The sequence below is a fragment of the Gallus gallus genome, chromosome 4 (assembly GCF_016699485.2).
Source record: "Gallus gallus isolate bGalGal1 chromosome 4, bGalGal1.mat.broiler.GRCg7b, whole genome shotgun sequence".
NCBI classification, from domain to species: Eukaryota; Metazoa; Chordata; class Aves; order Galliformes; family Phasianidae; genus Gallus; species Gallus gallus.
Window position 1 is genome coordinate 13,368,063 of NC_052535.1, and position 18,053 is coordinate 13,386,115.

General features: G+C 46.5%; 1 protein-coding gene across 4 annotated transcripts in view; it reads right to left on the reverse strand.

The window, feature by feature from the left end:
* The window catches only part of PAK3 (p21 (RAC1) activated kinase 3), a 109,201-nt gene that overhangs the window by 23,918 nt on the left and 67,230 nt on the right, over positions 1–18,053 (reverse strand). For 3 of the 4 annotated variants that reach the window (XM_015278599.4, XM_046940509.1, XM_015278598.4), the window contains 6 exons: positions 15,947–16,143; positions 9,967–10,067; positions 6,025–6,178; positions 4,212–4,249; positions 2,095–2,226; positions 907–1,069 (listed from right to left, as the gene is read on the reverse strand). In XM_015278599.4, the coding sequence (XP_015134085.1) occupies positions 907–1,069; positions 2,095–2,226; positions 4,212–4,249; positions 6,025–6,178; positions 9,967–10,067; positions 15,947–16,121 (763 nt within the window). In that variant the 5' untranslated portion in view covers positions 16,122–16,143. Of the gene's footprint in view, positions 1–906; positions 1,070–2,094; positions 2,227–4,211; positions 4,250–6,024; positions 6,179–7,305; positions 10,068–15,946; positions 16,144–18,053 lie in introns of those variants that run through there. The other variant, XM_040700140.2, reaches the window with a different exon arrangement.

The window sequence follows — 18,053 nt, forward strand, 5'->3', positions numbered from 1 at the left end:
AAACCAACACGACACATGCTCTGATGTAATCAGCCCAGGACTATTACAAATGAGCACTGGCCACAGTTTTAGATAGCTTCATAAAAGCAAGGAAAGATTTTCACTGCCCACGTCTCAATTTGCCCCAGGCAGACCTTCAGACCTTGTTCAACAAGGATCAAATTCGTAAGAAAAAAACAAACCATGAAAGCACGTAACACTTCAAAGGCATAACCTGCAGTAACTTAAGGGCTCGGTCTCCATTTGAGGTCCACAAGTGTCAATAAATAATATGCACGCTCACATTCAAGCATGGACGTGCCTGCAGATCTCATGGCAGAAGCCTGCCTCAAACAGTTAGCCTCGGGTGGAAGAGCTATAATTCCTCCCTTTATAAGCTGACATACCTGCAGGTGAACTGCCTGCTCTGGAACAAACACCTTCATTATTTCATTATCTCCCCAGCCAAAGCCATGGAACTTGTCCCGTCAGCGCCCCCTGACGGCAGTGACATTCAGTTCTATGTAGCCCTGTCTTCCATACTTTCTGCAAAGTACGTTGGCTCTGATGAGCGGTGAGAAGTCAGGAATTTAAGATAATTTAGGAAGCCAAATATTCTTTTAACTTTGGGCAGCAGCACACTGCAGCTCACTAGGCTATTCACTAGGCCACAGCCCTCTGCTGAAGCAGAAATAATCTCCGCTTTGGCCTCTAGCACAGAAAGAAGCTCAGGCAAATCCAACTCAGTCAGAGCTGCCCCTAGAGGCAGAAGGAATACCCACAGTGTTCTCCCATTCCCTACAGGCACAGTAACAGCTTGCATAAGGAGTTGTAAGACCCAGTGACACTGAACTGAACACTTCTCCACGTACTTGAGATACGCACACAGGACACTGCTTTACCAGACAAGAGATACAGAATACATACTCAGTTTCTCTAGGATCTCCTCATCTGTCATCTTGGATTTCTTCCGCTGCCGGTCTGTGTTTCTGTACAAAGTGTTTGTGTTGGAGTTTTCAGGCTGGGGAGTGGTGGCTTCTTTAGCCGGTGCTGGTGCAGCGACAGGTTCGATTACGGAGCGCGTGTAGATCTGTGACAATAAATAGTTCATGTCAAAAAGGTGGCCTGCAGAAAAACAGAGGTGCTAGGAAGATGCTACCTGCCACATCCAGGGCTTAAAACGCTCATTTTCACTCTCCACTTCTCAAAGTGGATAAGGAAAAACAAAGGCCAGCTTCATACGAGTTCAGGGTCAGGTCTCAATTTTCATTTGTTTTCTGGAAGGTGACAAATGGTTAATTTACTGTGTTGACAGACTACAGAAAAAGATGTATTGGGGTCTGAGAGCCTTGTTCCCTTCTGCTCATCTGTTCGTGTGGGAAACAAAATGACTGTTCTAAGGGAGCTCTTAAAAATTTCAGGGATGGCACCAACGTAGCACCGAAGGCAATAGTTTTGCAACAGAAATACTGAGCATTAGGAGGGGTTTGATCAGTTAAGACAGGTGCCTGAACAGACACAGCATTTCCCTTTTCTGATCACAACTGCTCAACTAACTTCTCATTGGTTTAACACTGGTTTAAAACTTCTCAAGTTTTAAGTTCCACTAGGAACTGCATCCCAGTCCTTCAGACTCCTACCTGCTCTTTATAACGCACACCTCAGTAGGATGCTTCTCACCAAACTTATGTCATGTGAGAGTGCAACTCTAAGCGGTTTACTTAGCTCCTTACATATGGAGCTTTGTGGAGAGGGATGGGTACCTCCAGGGGACAGTTCTACGTGTCCCACAGGAGCGTGAAAGGCACCTGGTGGCTGCTCTCCCTACACAGGTCTTGGGGACCAACTTGTGCACTGTTACACCACCAGCACTGAACAATGCAGTGCTACCTCTTATCTGACACTAAGATAAAATTCACTGTTTTAATCAGCATCACAGGAGACTCTCAGCTAAACAACTAAGCTGAAAACAAATCTCCTGGCATCATCAGGTAGGGTGAAGCGACAGCCCATGGCTGTACTGCAGCCCTCACCCACAAACAGCACACACTGTCTGGTTGGAAACACACAGCTCAGAACGGCACCGCAGCAGTGCTGCCCAAAGCCAGGACCTACTGATTTTGTGTGTTCAGGCCGTGGTGCAATAACAGGTGGAGGCTCATTGTCATCTTCTTCTTCCTCATCTTCTTCATCCTCTTCTTCAGAAACTGATGGTGCTAACGGGGGTTCCGACGCTGTTTTTGTGCTCTGCGGGCAGACAGTACCATGAGTGACGGCCACCACTGGGAAGTCTGGTAAGTATGAACAACTTTTGTCTGCTCAGACATCACCAACAGCCTCCGCGTCCCTACAGCGAGGCACACACCCTCCAGTCCACCAGCACCACTTAAAGGTTATAGGTTACCACGCTTTGTTAATTGTCCTCAGTGTTGTCCATTTTTGCTCTTCACTTATTCATAGTGATCTACGCGTGGGCTCCTGAACTGTGTCCCATACATCACTGAAGCAATGAATTAAATGAAAGCAGCTAAATCATTCCCACGTTTTCTCGAACTCTGATTTCACCAAAAGTAATGTTTGAATATATCACTAGAAACCCCACCTGGCTGCTAGTTAATTGCTTTGGCATTGCAGTTAATTAAGTTAACAGGTGTCTGCTGGCTAGGTTAATTAACACACTTCAACACACAAAGCCTCCTGCATTGTCTTGCCAGGAATTTTATTTTGCAGGGAAAGGCTGCTTGTTCCTCCATTACTTCACCCCTGGGGTGGTCATATTGCATGCTTTCACAGAGCTGAATTTCTCTGTTTAGCAGCTCCTTTTTCACTACTGTCCTCTGTAGCTAACCATAAGGCAGCAAACAGATCCCCCCACTATGTCTGCCCCACTTCGCCCCGCAGGCAGCAGGAGCCCCTCACCATGCCTGTGCTATGCCTGGCAACACACAGCGTGCTCTGTGAGACCCTGCTCCAGCACCAACCTTTAATGGTAAAGGGAGAAAAAGGCCACGAATACAGCCTGTAGAAGTAAAGACTGATACACAAGATGTTCTAAACACTGGTTTAAAGAGCAATGTTAAAGGTGTACGGCACTGTCATATATTAAATCTGCGTATCACTTTCTGTACATCACTTTGCTGACATGAGGAAAAGATGGTTAAGGAAAAAATAAGGAAAGGAATAATCACATTTCTGTTCTGTTCAACTCTTATTAACTACTTTTTCCACTGGGCTCCACGTTTGGTCTGACAGAACTGAATCGTGCAGCTCAAACATACACAATGTCATGCGACTTAATGCCAGACCCCCATTAAGGAGGGAGATGAAATTACAGTGACTGCAAGGACTGCTCGCTCCTGTCAGAGCAGTTTGCCCTGCAGGACAGCATCAGCCCACACGCTGCCCATGGGCACCTCCCCAGGGCTGACCCCCAGCACACAGCAGAGCACTGCAGCACCCACCGGAGTGCCCCACATGGGGACAGCTACTCGGAAGGCCCCACGGTGCCCCCATGGGACCCAAACTGCCTTTCAAAGTTTTGTTCTATGAAAGATAACGAAAGGGGCATCAACTGAAAAGCAGCAACAACAAAAAAAGTAAACAAAGATGGTTTTCATTTCATTCTACGCAGTCTCTGCTGTGTAATCACAGATCTAAAATTACGTTGCTTAGCACTTGGAAATAAAGGCCAAATCCCCACTCAATCATTTGCCATTTAATGCAGCAACATTAACACTAATAAATCTGGTCAATATTAACGCGAATGTCATGAGTACATCTTTGGGATTGCTATGGCAATTTGGTATTAATTAGAGTGAATCATTATTTAAAACTTTCTTTCAATGGCTCCAGTGAGTTACATATCAATTATAACCTTATTTATATTCAGCTACATAACCAGCTGTACTAAGGATAAATCATGAAATTTAATAGAAACGAATTCTAAGTTGTTAAAGCTATATTAAAACGGGCTAATTAGACAGTACTGCATATTGTTGTGAATTATATATTCCACCGTGGCTAAGAACAGTAAGCAATCTTCTGGCTGCAAAACCAGACTTTCATGTGTAGGAAAGTTCTTAAAGGGAGAATCAGGAGATTAGTGCTGCTGGGAGACACTAAGATGTACCTCCCTGCAGCCCACCAGGCCAGCACTACAGCACGGATGCCAAAGCTCACTGTTTGCTGTGCAACCAAGCACTACAGAAGGAAAAGGTGACGTTCACACTCACCGAAGGATGGGCTTCTATGTATCCATGGGCGCTTTTATCTGCAATGTGTAGGGAAAGCAAAGCTGTTATAAAGCAGTGTCTGCTGTGGGGAATTCCACACAACAGTAGATCCAAACTGACACTATTTTTCTTTCGCGACATCCTTCCAGTAGCAAGAGTTATTTCACATAGGAAGCAAGGTAACAATATAGCAGGGTGTTCTTTTTCTGTTCTTTGAGTCTACTGCTATCCCTCCTTTGCCAGTAAATAAAATACACAGAAAAATGGTTTAAGAAAAAATGAAATGCACACTGTTCTTTAACATCCAGTGCTTCTGTTCCCCCACAGAGCTGTTTGTTTAATAAGCTGCATGCGCTGATGCTCTCTAGCTTGCTAAATGTACATCCCCACAGAGGTTCTGGGGAGCGCCGTGGTTAGGGCACTTCTGCTGTGACATAGCACAGTAACAGCTCTGTTGAGATGTTAAGTCCTACTTTTGATGCTGGACACAGATACATCCCTCCCTCAAACTGTGGGTGATGCTGAGTTTGGGAGCAAACGCTCATTATTGTGCATTCAGCACTCCATCACAGAAGTACCTGCTACCTTGGTGGACATTAAGTGTCAAGTTAGACAGTTACATTCTTTAATTGTGAACCTTAGGAAAAAGATGCTTTCCCTACCAACAATGACAAATATTAACACCTTCTGGAAAGAACTGCAGTTTTTAGAAGGAGCTCAGAGCAGCTGCCCCACTCTGCGTTTTGGAGGTTGCATGGGCTGAATGAGCAAATGGAGGAAATGAGAGACCCTGCTGCCAGACTTCCACAAGTAGGAACCGAACGGCTGCACGTTAAGTCTGAAATGCTGCTGGAGGCAGACAGCCCCTCATTAGCTGAATATGTTGACATGGGCTTTACCAGAGTAAACGTAGCTTGCTGGTATTTTCATTTTGAATATGTCTCACTTATTAAGAAACTGCAGAACACATCAACACAGAACCCAGATACACTGCTTTTAGAAAACCCTCTGCTTTTTTTTCTGCTGGATTTATAGCAAGCCAGTGCTTGTTAAGCAAAATGAAAAAAAAAATAGGCCAAAGGAAAGAAGAAAAGAGCAAACTACAGCACAGACTTGCTTTTGCTTCCTTGTTTTTGCAATGCTGCACTACAGTTTTGCAGACTGTACACAACCAAGGGAGCAAATGACACCACCATCACATCTGCAGGCTTTAGCAAGGTAACGCCTGGCTCACGAGGATCTTCCTGTACTGCTGCAGAGGTTGCTCTGGACATCACTGCCTTCCTTCTCTTCCTCTGTGGCCAGAGCCCATTTGGGGCTCCACTACAGCAGCCATTTGGAGTTTCTTTGCACATTTACACACAGCAGCCTAATCTTTTCTATAGCTGGTATAAAAAGCCTTTAAAATTCTTCATAAAATAACACAAAAATTCCTCAGAACCCATTACTCTTAGGAGCCAACAGTAACTCCTAAGATGGACTACACAGACATCCTTCGTACCCCAAACTGAACGCTGAGAAGAAAGAAGGGTGCAAAGAAGAAACAAAATAAAAGTGAACACAATTTTTGGCCACAAATGCTTCTGACTAAAAATGACAGTGACTGCTCCACCTAGCATCTTATTTAGTTCTGACAACAAGATGAAGAGAAGTCAGAGTATCAATGACAGCCGGAGGACAAAAGGGGAAACTAACTCATCTCACATGTGGAGCACCCCACAGCGTGCAGTTTTCTAGGCTGGACTGCTGACCAATGGACATTCTAGAACTTCAGTTTGGACATCCCCTTTTTTGCAGCAAGGTGTTAACTTACCTCCTGACGTAAAGCTCATGTATTTCTGGTTGTTAACTGTTTCTTTGGAATCATAAAATTTGAGGACATCTAGAACTGCTTGAGGATTCTTCTTCTGCTCTAGTTTTGTTATGTTGGAGGTCTGTAGTAGCCTGGCCCACTGCTCTGGAATGCCCTGCAGACGTCAAGTGGAAAGAATGTGAATTAAGGGCATACAACAGCTGCAGCTGTACAGATCTTTACCAAGATCCCATGCTACCTGTAAGATTACTTTCAGAAATTCTGATTGATGCTTTACAATTAAAATTAGAAGCATACACGGTAGGTGAAATCACTCTCTTCTCTATCAAAATACAGAGCTAAAACCAGGATCCAACTTTGAAAAGAAAAGAAAGTTATGATTGTGATAGGAAAAAAAGTGCATGAATCTCATCTTTCAATCAACATTGCTCTTCCATGGAATAATGATTTGAGGATTAGCTTGTTTTCCTGGTGATTCAGTGCAGACATGACACAACTATTCTATATTTGTGGACAACGCCATGTATTTTAGGAGCTTTACACTGGATTTTTAATGCTTAATGATGCAAACACATGGCTGAAACGATCACTGTCATCTGATTGAAAGGTAAACCCCACCCTGACACAATAATTTTCAGCACATCAGATACCACGGAGGGGTTAAGCCTCTGCATTTGAATTCTCAGAATTTTAACACTGAGTTGCACCGCAGCTGCTGCTGCTGCTAAGGATGTCTCTTTTCTGAGCTCCTGCAGTGTTTTAAATTCTCCACTGTAGAAATGCAGAAATTCAGGATGCAGGAAACAGGCTGAGTGCCAATACCTCGTATGAGATCTCAAACAGCTAATGAGGAAGGGTGGTGTTTGAAAATTGATCCGAATGCTGAAAGCTGCAACTCTGCGTTGGAATCGTATTAACAAAAAATTGCTTTAAATATCCAGTATAATTTCCTAAATTTGAGAGCCTGTAATTTTCCCCATTTACTGCACGGCTACCATCTACCAGCAAATCGTAGGGCCTACGGAATGGAACGCTACACCTGAAGTGCATTTAAGCTTAACCCTTGGTGCCACCCCAACAGAGATAAACATTTCAACATAGCTTCTTCCTAAGTTCTCTGCAAAACAATGTGTGACATGGGCCTCCAGAGTTTGGGATTAATGAAAAAAGTGGGATAAGCCAAGCAACGAATCTACTGCACACACATCGACCTGCTGCTGCAGTGCTATGACATCTCAAAGAAGCACTTTGATGCAAGCTTCTTTTGGGCCTGTGACGCACCTCTGGGAGCTTCCCTGTGCACATCTGTGAGCCATAGAGATCTGGCTGTAATGGACGTAAATAAAGAAAGAAAAGAAAGTTAAAACAGAATGTGGGACAACTTAGAAGGTGGTGGGAGGTGAAACCGATGGGCCAAAATGGGGAAAGTCCCATCTAAAATGGGAGCTATGAGGCAGATACCAAATAGATTGAATGGTGGACAGGCTACAGGAAGACGGGCTTAGGAAAACAGAAAAATCACAGTCATTCCAAAGTTTGGAAGCATTATTTCCCCTCCTTTCTTTTTCATACCAGTTTTTCCTCTGCCTTATAAAAAACACATTGCTGAGGATTAACAGCAAGTGACTGTAAAAATTACTCAGGATTTCTTTCTTAAAAATTTCATAAAGCAAAAAGAGAAGTATGCAGGCTTCTGCTGACTGTCCAGTTCTTAAAGCCAGCTTTGCAATTCTGAATGGCTCTACACATCCAAAATGGTTCTCCAGCCCCAAGACCACAACCGGGCAGTGAGTGAGTCAACAGAGTGCCACGGAGAAAGCAGCAGATCACACCTGGATTTCACACCAGGAGGCTGTGTGCTGCCATAACCCAAATGATCGACAAGTGCCAGACAGAAAATCGAGGCAATGCAAAAGAAAGGCTTTATCAGATAGAAGAACAATGTGCAACTTCTTCGGGTCTGTAGCACACCTTTCTCCCACTTGCTAATATCACCATCTTGAAGCTTTGAAAGTTCAGTTGGAACACGTTTTGTTCTAGAATGGGGATCAGGAAACTGTTTCAAAAATGAATGCCTCACAGAGCTCACACCAAAGCCCTGCAAACCACACTTCTTCCTCCATTCAGAAAATGCAAGTGTTTCTTCAAAATAGATGAATAAAACACCCTAGAAGCATGCTCCCACCCAACAGCTTCAAGCCAATTTTATTTTGGGCTTTCAGTCCTATTTCGTAACAAATGTGGTTGCTCCAAGCACAGTGAAATGGACATACAACACATGTTGAGGAGCAACAACACAGCTTGATGCTCAAGCCTGAAAGCCAAAGCTCAGGAGCCCATGCGGGTGTTCCCAGCTTTGACTGGAGATGCAGCTCTGGGGAATCAGGGGATGCAGTGGAGGCTGACTGCTGGCTGTTAGGAAATGGCTCAACGCATTGCGCGTAACCAGCAGAGCAAACACGCATGGCATGACAACTGTCATCATTTGAAGCCAACAAACAGGAACACAAAAACAAACGAACACGAAGAAACCATATATTCACACACTTATTGCGCATTCCCATGGCACTTCCAAACTTTGGAAGGAGACAGTGTGATCACCAGACAGCGGACACTCCAGATGACAGGGCTCATGGCAGTCCCTTTGGTAGAACTGCCCAGCTGATACACCAGTCGTGCACAAGCTGGGACAAATCAAACATGCCCTGTGTGACATGAAATGCAGCGCTTGCATACAGAGACCCTGTGGGGGCCAGCAGAAGTTCCTAACAGAGCTGTCCCCCTGCTGGCTGACACTGCTCCGCTGGGACCGCAGGATGAGACCTGTGCTGGCAAGCTGCATGGGAGGAGTCACCTATTCCTTTGGCTGTAAGAAGCGTTTTTAAGTGACATCTGTTTTAAGAAAGCTAATTAACTAGCCTACATATTTTGAGTGTAACTGTATTTCTTAATTACTAAGAATCTTTCAGTTTCACTCCTTTGAAGACAAGCTGCCATTAAGTGTCTTTTTTTCTTTTACTGCTACTAATGCTGCTGCAGCATACGGAAACTTTCTGGCCTTCTGCAATGTTTTTGGTAAACAGAAGTAGCACTGAAAGTAAAAAAGTGAGAAAGAAATTCCAGAAATCAGCTGTACTTTGCTCGGGAAGATGATTTGTCCCATCCTGTGTGGTGTATGCAGCACACACTCCAGCATGACGTGCGGTGACAACGCAGTCCGACCGCTCAGCTCACAGGGTACTACTGATGGCACACAGAACTGCTCGTGTTTCCTCTCACCTCCACAGCTCAATCAAATGTAACTCGCTGCCATCCTCACTTCACTGACAAACGGTTTCAGCACCAGGCAGCAGTCTGAGAGAAGACGCTTTGAAGTCCCCTGCAGACTTCAAGGAGCTTCTATCAGACTCATTTTTCCCAGGGCTTCCACATACTTTCTGATGTAAGTAGAGCAAGCTGACTGCTACTTCATTAGCACAGAAATGCATCTGAGCACCTAACCCATGGATGTATTTTGAAGATTACTGGATTAAAATGAATGGACAGCGCTGCCACTTCCTGAGCACCTCCACGAGCTGTCTGCAGAGCAGCTGGACTTGGCACTTTGGGGCTGACTGTCTGCAGAGACACACTATGCACGTGTGCGGTTTTTCAATGTTTTTCTAAGGACTGAATAACCAACCCCTGAAGCAGCTGGTGGGACTGACAGAAGCGTACACCTACGTCCTTCCTAGCTTTCATTTGCCACGGACGCCACCAATAATCCTTGGAGAAAAAAAGCAGCCTGAATGAGAAGCAGAGCACTCCAAGCCCTAAGCTCAACCAACAAAGGTCCCTCCTCACAGCCTGGCTGCTGTCATCTGTAGATTCTGGCAACAGGCAGCTATTTTACCATGAAGGAAGTGGAAGTTTTAGTAAATATGCAACACAGCCATTACTTACTGTGAATTCTCCAGTGACGGCATCAAACCCCACATGAATCGTGTGCTCGAAGTCTGAAGGAAGAGAGATCTCAGGGCGTTCTTTCTCCTTCTTCTTATTGGCTAGAAGCAAAGCGTTAACAAGCACTTATTTTCTGCACAGCTTTTCATTCAAGAAGTTTCACAATCACTCAAAGCAGCGTTTCATATGTGAAAAACAGCTCAGATTATCTTACTTGACCATGAGACCCAAGTTAATGCAACACCAGCCTGTCAGCCCTTGTCTTGAGAAGGTCTAGAAGGTGACATATCTGATTTTGGTTTTCTTCCAAGAGGTTGCCAAAGCATGAGGCTGTAAGGTCATGGAGTCACCTTCTTAGGTCACCTCTGAGCACTGTGGCTTCTATTATCAGTTCTTTTCTTCACTGAGTTTTCATCTCTAGCCATCAAATCCCTGCTCTCCGGGTTCCTGCGGAAGTGAAGAACCCAGGATGTGCACATGAGTGCCTATTTGTATGAGTCTCTTCTCCAGCATGCTGTGAATCCATCAGAATCAGCCAAGTCAGAGAGGAGAGGGTGTGAAGATAATCAGGTCCCTGCAGGTTCAATGAAAGCAGGCAGCTCAGAAGAAGAGGAAGGTCCTGTTCCTGCTCCTCACTTAAGCAGAAGACTGATGCAGCAGCTCTTCCTGCATAAGGAACCACAAAATCTACACAGCAACAAAATCCCATAGATGCCACTGGAAAAGCTTCATTTGAGCTCACAACTAACTATGAGATATGTATCCATAAAGGTCAGGTTTCAAGGAAGATATTTTTGAAGCCCCTCGGCCAGCATTCAGAGTAGGAAGCACCTTACTGAAGGAGACACACCTGGAAGCCAGTCAACCCACACATTTCTCCTCTCCTTCCTAATCTAAAACCTTTTGGAAACGACGTCCCTTGCGGTCATCCATCTCCTGTGCTTTCACTTCCAACAAACCTCCCTTCAGCCCAGCTGCACTGACCCTGACAAAGAACAAACAGAAGAAAGGCTGGGAGGCTGCACCGAGTATCCATGTGCAACAGCGACAGCCCTGAGCAACAGCCACAGCAACGCTGGCTCTGGACCTCTCCCGAACACACAGATGAAGGCAGCACAAACGTGTGCTCAGACCCCGGCCTGCTGGCAGGCACTGAGCTGCTGGCTTCCCAAGCACCAACATCTTCCAGGACAACTCTGCTGGGTGAACAATACGGTGCGGTGCTCCTCGCTGGGTCCCTTTGTGCCAGGGGCAGATCGCACACAGCTGAAGGGCAATGCCACGCTACCCCAATGTGTTCATTGTTTCAGTGAGAAGTTACATGCCCACAGCTGGAACAGAACAAATATCATGGTGCTCGCTTGCAGAATGTGAAAGTTACTAATGCAAACTCAGGAAGTAAGATGAACACAAAGCTCAGGTTGAACGAAAATAAATAAATCCCATCAACTCGTGTCACTCAATTGAGTTATCTACACCTTAGCATCCCACCTCTCCTCTGCTGCCTCTCCTCCCCTCCCCCCTACCCACCTGGTGATGTGCCCTCATCACATTCTGTTGTGCTGATATGACTTCACGCTAACAGCTGTGAGAACCCCTGAGCCAGGCAGGTTTGTGCTGTGCTCACCACAACGAGTACCCCATCAGGCTCTCTAAATTCCACCACGTTACCATGATTAATGGTAGTACTAAAGCGTATACATGTGTCGTAGCGACACATCAGCAGGACAGAAAGGAGCAGTTGCTCAGTTCCCATCTTTACCTTTCACACTCCTCACTGCATCACTGCCAGCCATGCTACACACATCAAAGACAGCTGCATGAAGATCTTGTTCCTCATCTCAGACACAGGCGTCCCTTTCTACCAACATCAGCCAGGACAGAGCTTTGTAAAAACCCATCTTGTGGTGCACTGCCCTCCTAACATAAAGCAATTCTCTGCTCACAGACTTACAATCACCACCCTCCTGTGTCCCAGTACTACACATGCCCGCTTCCTGAGCGTCTCACCCACGGGCCATACCATCACCCCCCACACATCTGCCTTTGCTCGCAGACAGCACAGCTCCATGGAGCCAATCAGTGCAAGTTATGCTTTATCTAACAAGAAAGGAAAGCTCTCATTGCACATTTTTCTTCTTCTACCTTACAGTCTCATCTGAAGGAAGATACTCTGCTCTTCCTAATTAAAGTCCTGAGTACTTTGGATGTTTCTAATCCTTCCCCTGCACTGTTGCATTTATCCTCATTAAACAATTAAACGTCACCTTTCATCTGTACTGCAAGCTCCTCCACAATGTTAATTGATGAATTATTTTCATTTGGCATTCAGTAACAATAGCACCAATATATCACATACAGCATCAAGGCTTTTTACCTTCTTTTATCTCAAAGGTGTTGTTGCTTTAATTTTCAGGATAAATGTTGCCAGTTGGAAGATGTCACTTTTGTTCAGCATATATAATTTTTTATTGTAGATAACAAAACTGGCTACTCCTACTTCATCTACTGGCAAGCAAATGCAGGGAAATCTGGATTTAAAGGGCCATCAAACTCAGTTTAAAGCAACAGCCAAAGGCATTACAGGAAGCACTCCCCAGCAGCAGCACTCCCACAGAGGACGTGCATCCCAGCTCCCTTCCCATGGTCTGGCTCCTGCTTCACAAACCAGACTGCACACATACTGCCTGTGCTCCAAACACCGTGTGACGCCATGTCACACGGCATCAATGAGACACACAACAGGGATTCTTCTTGCAGCACTGTCTACCTCCTCCACTGCCTAAAAGCTCTGACACTTCTGTATGTGCCCTGCAACCCACACTGCTCCTGCTTTATGTAAGCTGGAAGAACAATACAAAAAGGCATGAATACCTTGGAGCAGGGACCATATGGACTCAAGGGTTCTATACTGGATTTTATTTTCTTGTAATTGCCCCCCACACTACGCTCCTGATGCAGAGCAGTTAGCCACAAGGGCCCACCCACACTGCCTCAGCAATTAGATGAAAAGAGAACAAGCAAAGAGTGTTGTCTTCCACCGGCTGGATCATCATCTGTATTATTATTATTACTCTAAAAGAACAGTTGTTCGTCAGAAAAGTGTGAGTCAGCTGAGCAGCAGCCTTCCTCCAGAGAGGAAAAGACTGACCTCATGCCATGCCCTCCTGTCTGCTCACCTCCTCATCTTGCCTTACTCCTTCTTCCATCCCCTCTCCTTTTCCCTTCTCCTGCTCACTGCTCTCCTCATGTCTAACTGCAGCACCTTATCCTGTTATTTCTCCTTCCTGTTATTTCTTCCCTTTCTTTTTAACCATCCAGGAGCATCCGGAAGACTGTCTGACTCCATTTCCATCTGCAGGTAAGCACTAGGAGTGACAGCATTCACCCAGCAGCCACGGCTGCAGCCCTTGAGCTGCAAGGAGGCTGTGAGCCATGGGGGCCTGCTGCCCACTCTGTTCTTTAGCTTGAATATCCTGTAGGGCCTCTGTGGAGCCACCAGTTCAGGCACAGTAATTGCAGGTAGCATCCAACACAAAGCAAGGATGTATCCAAACAGTTGGAAGAGCACAAATCGGCTCTTCCTGCTCTCAGTTCTTCTGAGGAAACAGCTCTCAGCTGGAAGGAAATGCTAATGCTTTGAACTCCACTGCAGTTCCCACCACTGTCATTACAGGGAAGAAGAGCCAACTTCACACCTTCAGCAGGGTTATGAGGAGTGGGTTTCATGCCCAGGTGATACTGGAAAGGTGTTTCAGTACCTCTGCCTTGGCTTCCTAGGCCCCCATTTCCTGGAGGTGCCTTCCCCAGGATGGGACAAGAGGAGCTGGGCCAAGGCACGCAGGTCAGGTGCTGTGGGATGTGGCTATAGAAGCACAGAGGGCCCCACAGACATCAGTAGCTTACCAAAGCAAGACCTTAAACGCAGAAGTGCTCGAACAAAACCAAGACACTGCACTGCTAGCACAGTGCTGCGAAACAGTGCTGGCCCTCTGCACAGCCCTGCACCTCAGCACGGCCATCCCTGCGCTCTGCCTGGTGGGCCAGTGAGGTCCTGTACGTTGGTCACCAACACCCTGCCACACCACCTCCTTTGCTTCTGTGCACAGCGCTGGACTACTGCTATAAAACCGTGAGGCTGCAAAGCACTGCACCCGTGAGAGCAGCCATATTAATCACCTTCTGGTTTTATAAGCAGGATGACTCTGAAAAACGTATCACTGAGTGTGCAGAGCATGCTCAAACCAGCACAACACAGAACCACCTCCAGGGGCTTGGCCAGCCAAGTTACATTTCCTCCGTTTATTATTTCACCCATCAAAATTAAGCAGTAAATCTTAGCTTACTTAAATGTTACTCCCGGTAACATTTAAAATCATGATACTTGCATGTTTCCTAAGACTACTCTAACTGATAGTTAATTATGCCTATTTTTAATGTCACTGAGCATTTCCAGGAGGGGCTGTTTCTAGATCTCCCGTCTCTGTATGTCATGCTCAGCACCTCCTGTTTTATAGATGTTCCCTCAGAGCAGTGGCATGCCGACTTGCCAGCAGTCAGGGGAAGAAGTGACCCACGTCATTGTGGGAATTAAAATCTCCCCCAGCTTGCTTCATTTTGGCCTTTAAAAAGAACCAACTGAAAATCCACATTGTTCCCAGAAGGCAGTGGTCTGGGATGTGACACAGCCAGCTCTGCTTGAGGTCTGGGTCTGTCCCACTACAGACATTATGAGAGATGAGCGCTCAGGACGAGGTCACTGGGCCTTGTACTGGTCAAACTGCCTCCTGTACTGCCACTGGACACCACACAGAGAAGTCTGGCCCTGTCTCCTTTACATCCTCCCACAAGGCATGCAGTGGAGGAGACGATCATATCTCTCCACCTGCTGGCAACACTTCCACGTGCAGCCCAGAATGCTCGTGGCCTCTTTTTGCCACAGGGGCACGCTGCTGGCAGGACCGGCTTCTTGCCTGTGAAGACCACCACAGCTTCTGCAGAACTGTTTTCCAGCAGGAGGACCCCAATGTGCACAGGTGCCATTTGCCCCCAGGTGCGACATCTCGTTTGGTTGCATTTCAATAGGCTCTCTCAGTACTCCTGGTCACATTCTTGTCCCTTAGATGTTTGCAAATGGTTTCCAGGGAAGTTTGCTCCACTGGCTTCCCAGGAACCAACAGAGGCTGACTGGAGTGTAGTTCCTTGGACCTTCTCCTTGAACACAGAAGTGACATTCACCTTTTTTCCAGTGGCTGGGAAACGTGCCTGGTCACCTTTCAAAGATAACGCAGCGTGGCCCTGCAGAGACACCAGCTGGCTCCCTCAGCACCCATCAGGTTGACGGCATTAAAAAAAGAGGGCTGGTTTACCTCCTCGATTCTGCAAATAAAGTCACTCAAGACTCACTTCCTTCTGCAAATGCAGTTCAGAGAATGCAACTGAAATGCTGTTTCCTGCATTTTTAAGAGACACTGTGAACATATCGAGCAGGTTTTAAAAACAAGCCATTCTGCATCCACTATTGCTGCAACAGGAACGAGCAAGAACAGCCTTGCTCCCATGCATGGGATGCGAGAGCACTGAAATAAAGCGTCAGGCATATTGCCTTCTCACTTCTGCAAATGTGTTTTGCAAAGCATACGACCTCATCTCTGGTTTTACTGCAAACCCAAAGCAAAATCCAAAGGAAAGGATTCCCCCAACTGAACCATAGTGGTATATTTAAAAGGCAAGCGGTACAGTGTGCGTGTGTGTGTGTGTGTGTGTGTGTTCCACTGCCTTCTCAGAGACAAACCGGGAACTGCCTGAATACCTCCTCCTCTTTTGAAACATGTTACTAGAGTAATTGGAACAGAAGGCCTCAGAAGGACTTGAATTATCATGTTCTGCAACCGAAACAGAAAGAAAACGGGCAGAAAGTAAACGCAGCAACCAACAGAGAGCGAGAGAAGGACACAGCCACCCAATGCTGATACTTTACTTTTATCCCCTCCTCCCGGGAAGATGGAGCGCAGCCTGGCTTTCTTGTTCTTCTCCTCAGGGGCCATGGGGAGTGGTTTGGAGCTGTGGTTCAGTGCTGAAGAATCACGGTTGTTGCTGTTCATTCTCAACGGCGGGGCTGGAGGTTTCTCTTCAACATCCAGGCTATCGGACATCTTCAGCAGCCCTCACAGCCTCCTGCAAAGGCAGAACACAAAGCATGCCTGTCAGGTGAGGTGCTGGCTCATGGGGAGGGGTGGAAAACCTGCTGCAGGGCAAGGAAGGCTGGGGAGGAAGGCAGGCTGTCTATGAGAAGGCTGCTGAGCGAGGATGCTGCTGACTGCTGTAAATACACGCAGTTCCTAAAAATAATTGCATCGGTGGTAAAAACAAACTTAGCTTTTTTTTTTAATTAACTTCTATGTCCTGTAGTTGCTTACAGACCAATTCCCCCTCTAAAACCAGGCCTCCAAAGCAAAGTTTACATGGCTTTCTGAAACAACCTCATACCCAGAGGTACCACTGGTGTGATGTGAGACAGAGGGAGCATACCGGGCGGTGCAGGCAACAAGCACCAGGACCTCTGCTCTCCCCTTGCTTTGTTTTTGCAGAGGGTTTACTCCTGAGCACGGGGCTTCAAAAGAAACCATCTTCCTAAGAGAAAGTGACTCAGAAGTACTATCTAAAAACATTTTTGCACGCAGAAACGAGCGATACATATGCTCTAAAATCCATTACGGCCCTGAGTGAGAAAATGATGGTACCCTAAAAGCAATTCAGGTGAGCTGTCACCACACTGACCTCTTGGGCTGCCTGAGGCACCACCCGGCCCCACGCACAGCGCATCGCAAGCCCCTACAAACAGCCGTATTGCTCCAAGGGAAAATATCCCAGGAACTGCTGTACAAGTTCCATACCCTGAGGAAACACAGGGCAGGTAACATTTCTGGAATTTCCCAATCTTTCTTCAATATTGAAATCCAAGCCTGGAATAACCAGCTGGTTCCACAAACAAGCAATGCTCGGTAAAACGAACTCCGACTGTTTTAGGACCTGAAAATAGAGTATGATTTCAAACGGATCAGATGTGACGTGGGCTCCGCTGCGTGTTGTTAAAGGTTACAGCTCGCCAAGCACCTTGCCTTGCAGCAGCTCCATTTATGGCAGGCACGCGCAGACCCACGGTGAGCGTCTGGCAGAGCCTTCCCTGCACTGATTCACAGATCACACACGTTCTGCAGTCACACTTAAACCTGAGATGAAGGAACCGATGTTCTGTTTTGTTTTTTTAACTGCAGAAGTCACAGTTTTCTTCAGAAGCACTGTCCAAAGGTGATGGCTGCTGCTGACACAGCGAGGCCCAGCATGGTGGCACAGCGGCACCACCATCCAGCTGCAGCCACAAGCACGGGGCTGAGGTAAGGCCTGCAAGTGCAGCACCAGCTGTGACACAGCTGACATTCTGCCAGGACTTCCAGCCCAGAGATCAGCAGGAGATCATCAAACCCACACTGCCCTGCTCGAGAATGCCTCCCACATAAAAACTACATGACCAAATGGGAAAGGCAAAGATGCTCTCTCTGCCCAGGTTTTCACAATGACACGGGCATTTTGGCCTGTTACCATTTTCACATTACTACACATAAAATGATTTTATTTTTTATTGCTGTACATATGTTTTTAATTTGATCTGAACAAAACCCACAAATGACAGAACTGAGATTCACAGAATCACAGAGTGGATGGGCTGGAAGGGACCTCAGAGCCCACCCAGTCCCAATCACTGCTGTGGGCTGGATGCCCCCAGACCAGGCTGCCCAGGGCCCCATCCTGCCCGGCCCTGAGCACTTCCCAAGGATGAGGCATTCAAAGCATCTGCTTAAAGGCAAGAACAATAAATGAAATACACAGATTCTCTTTTGCTCCAGTGCAGGTGCCATAAGGACAGGTTACTGAACGTCCTGGTGCCCAGAGGATCCCAGGGATACATCCCAGGGTCACACAGCTCAAAACCTGAACAAAAGCCAGTCCTGGCCCCCTCTCTAACACACAGGGTGGGGGTTCTGGAGGCTCTGATTCACTAACACTTATCAGAGGGCATTACTGAC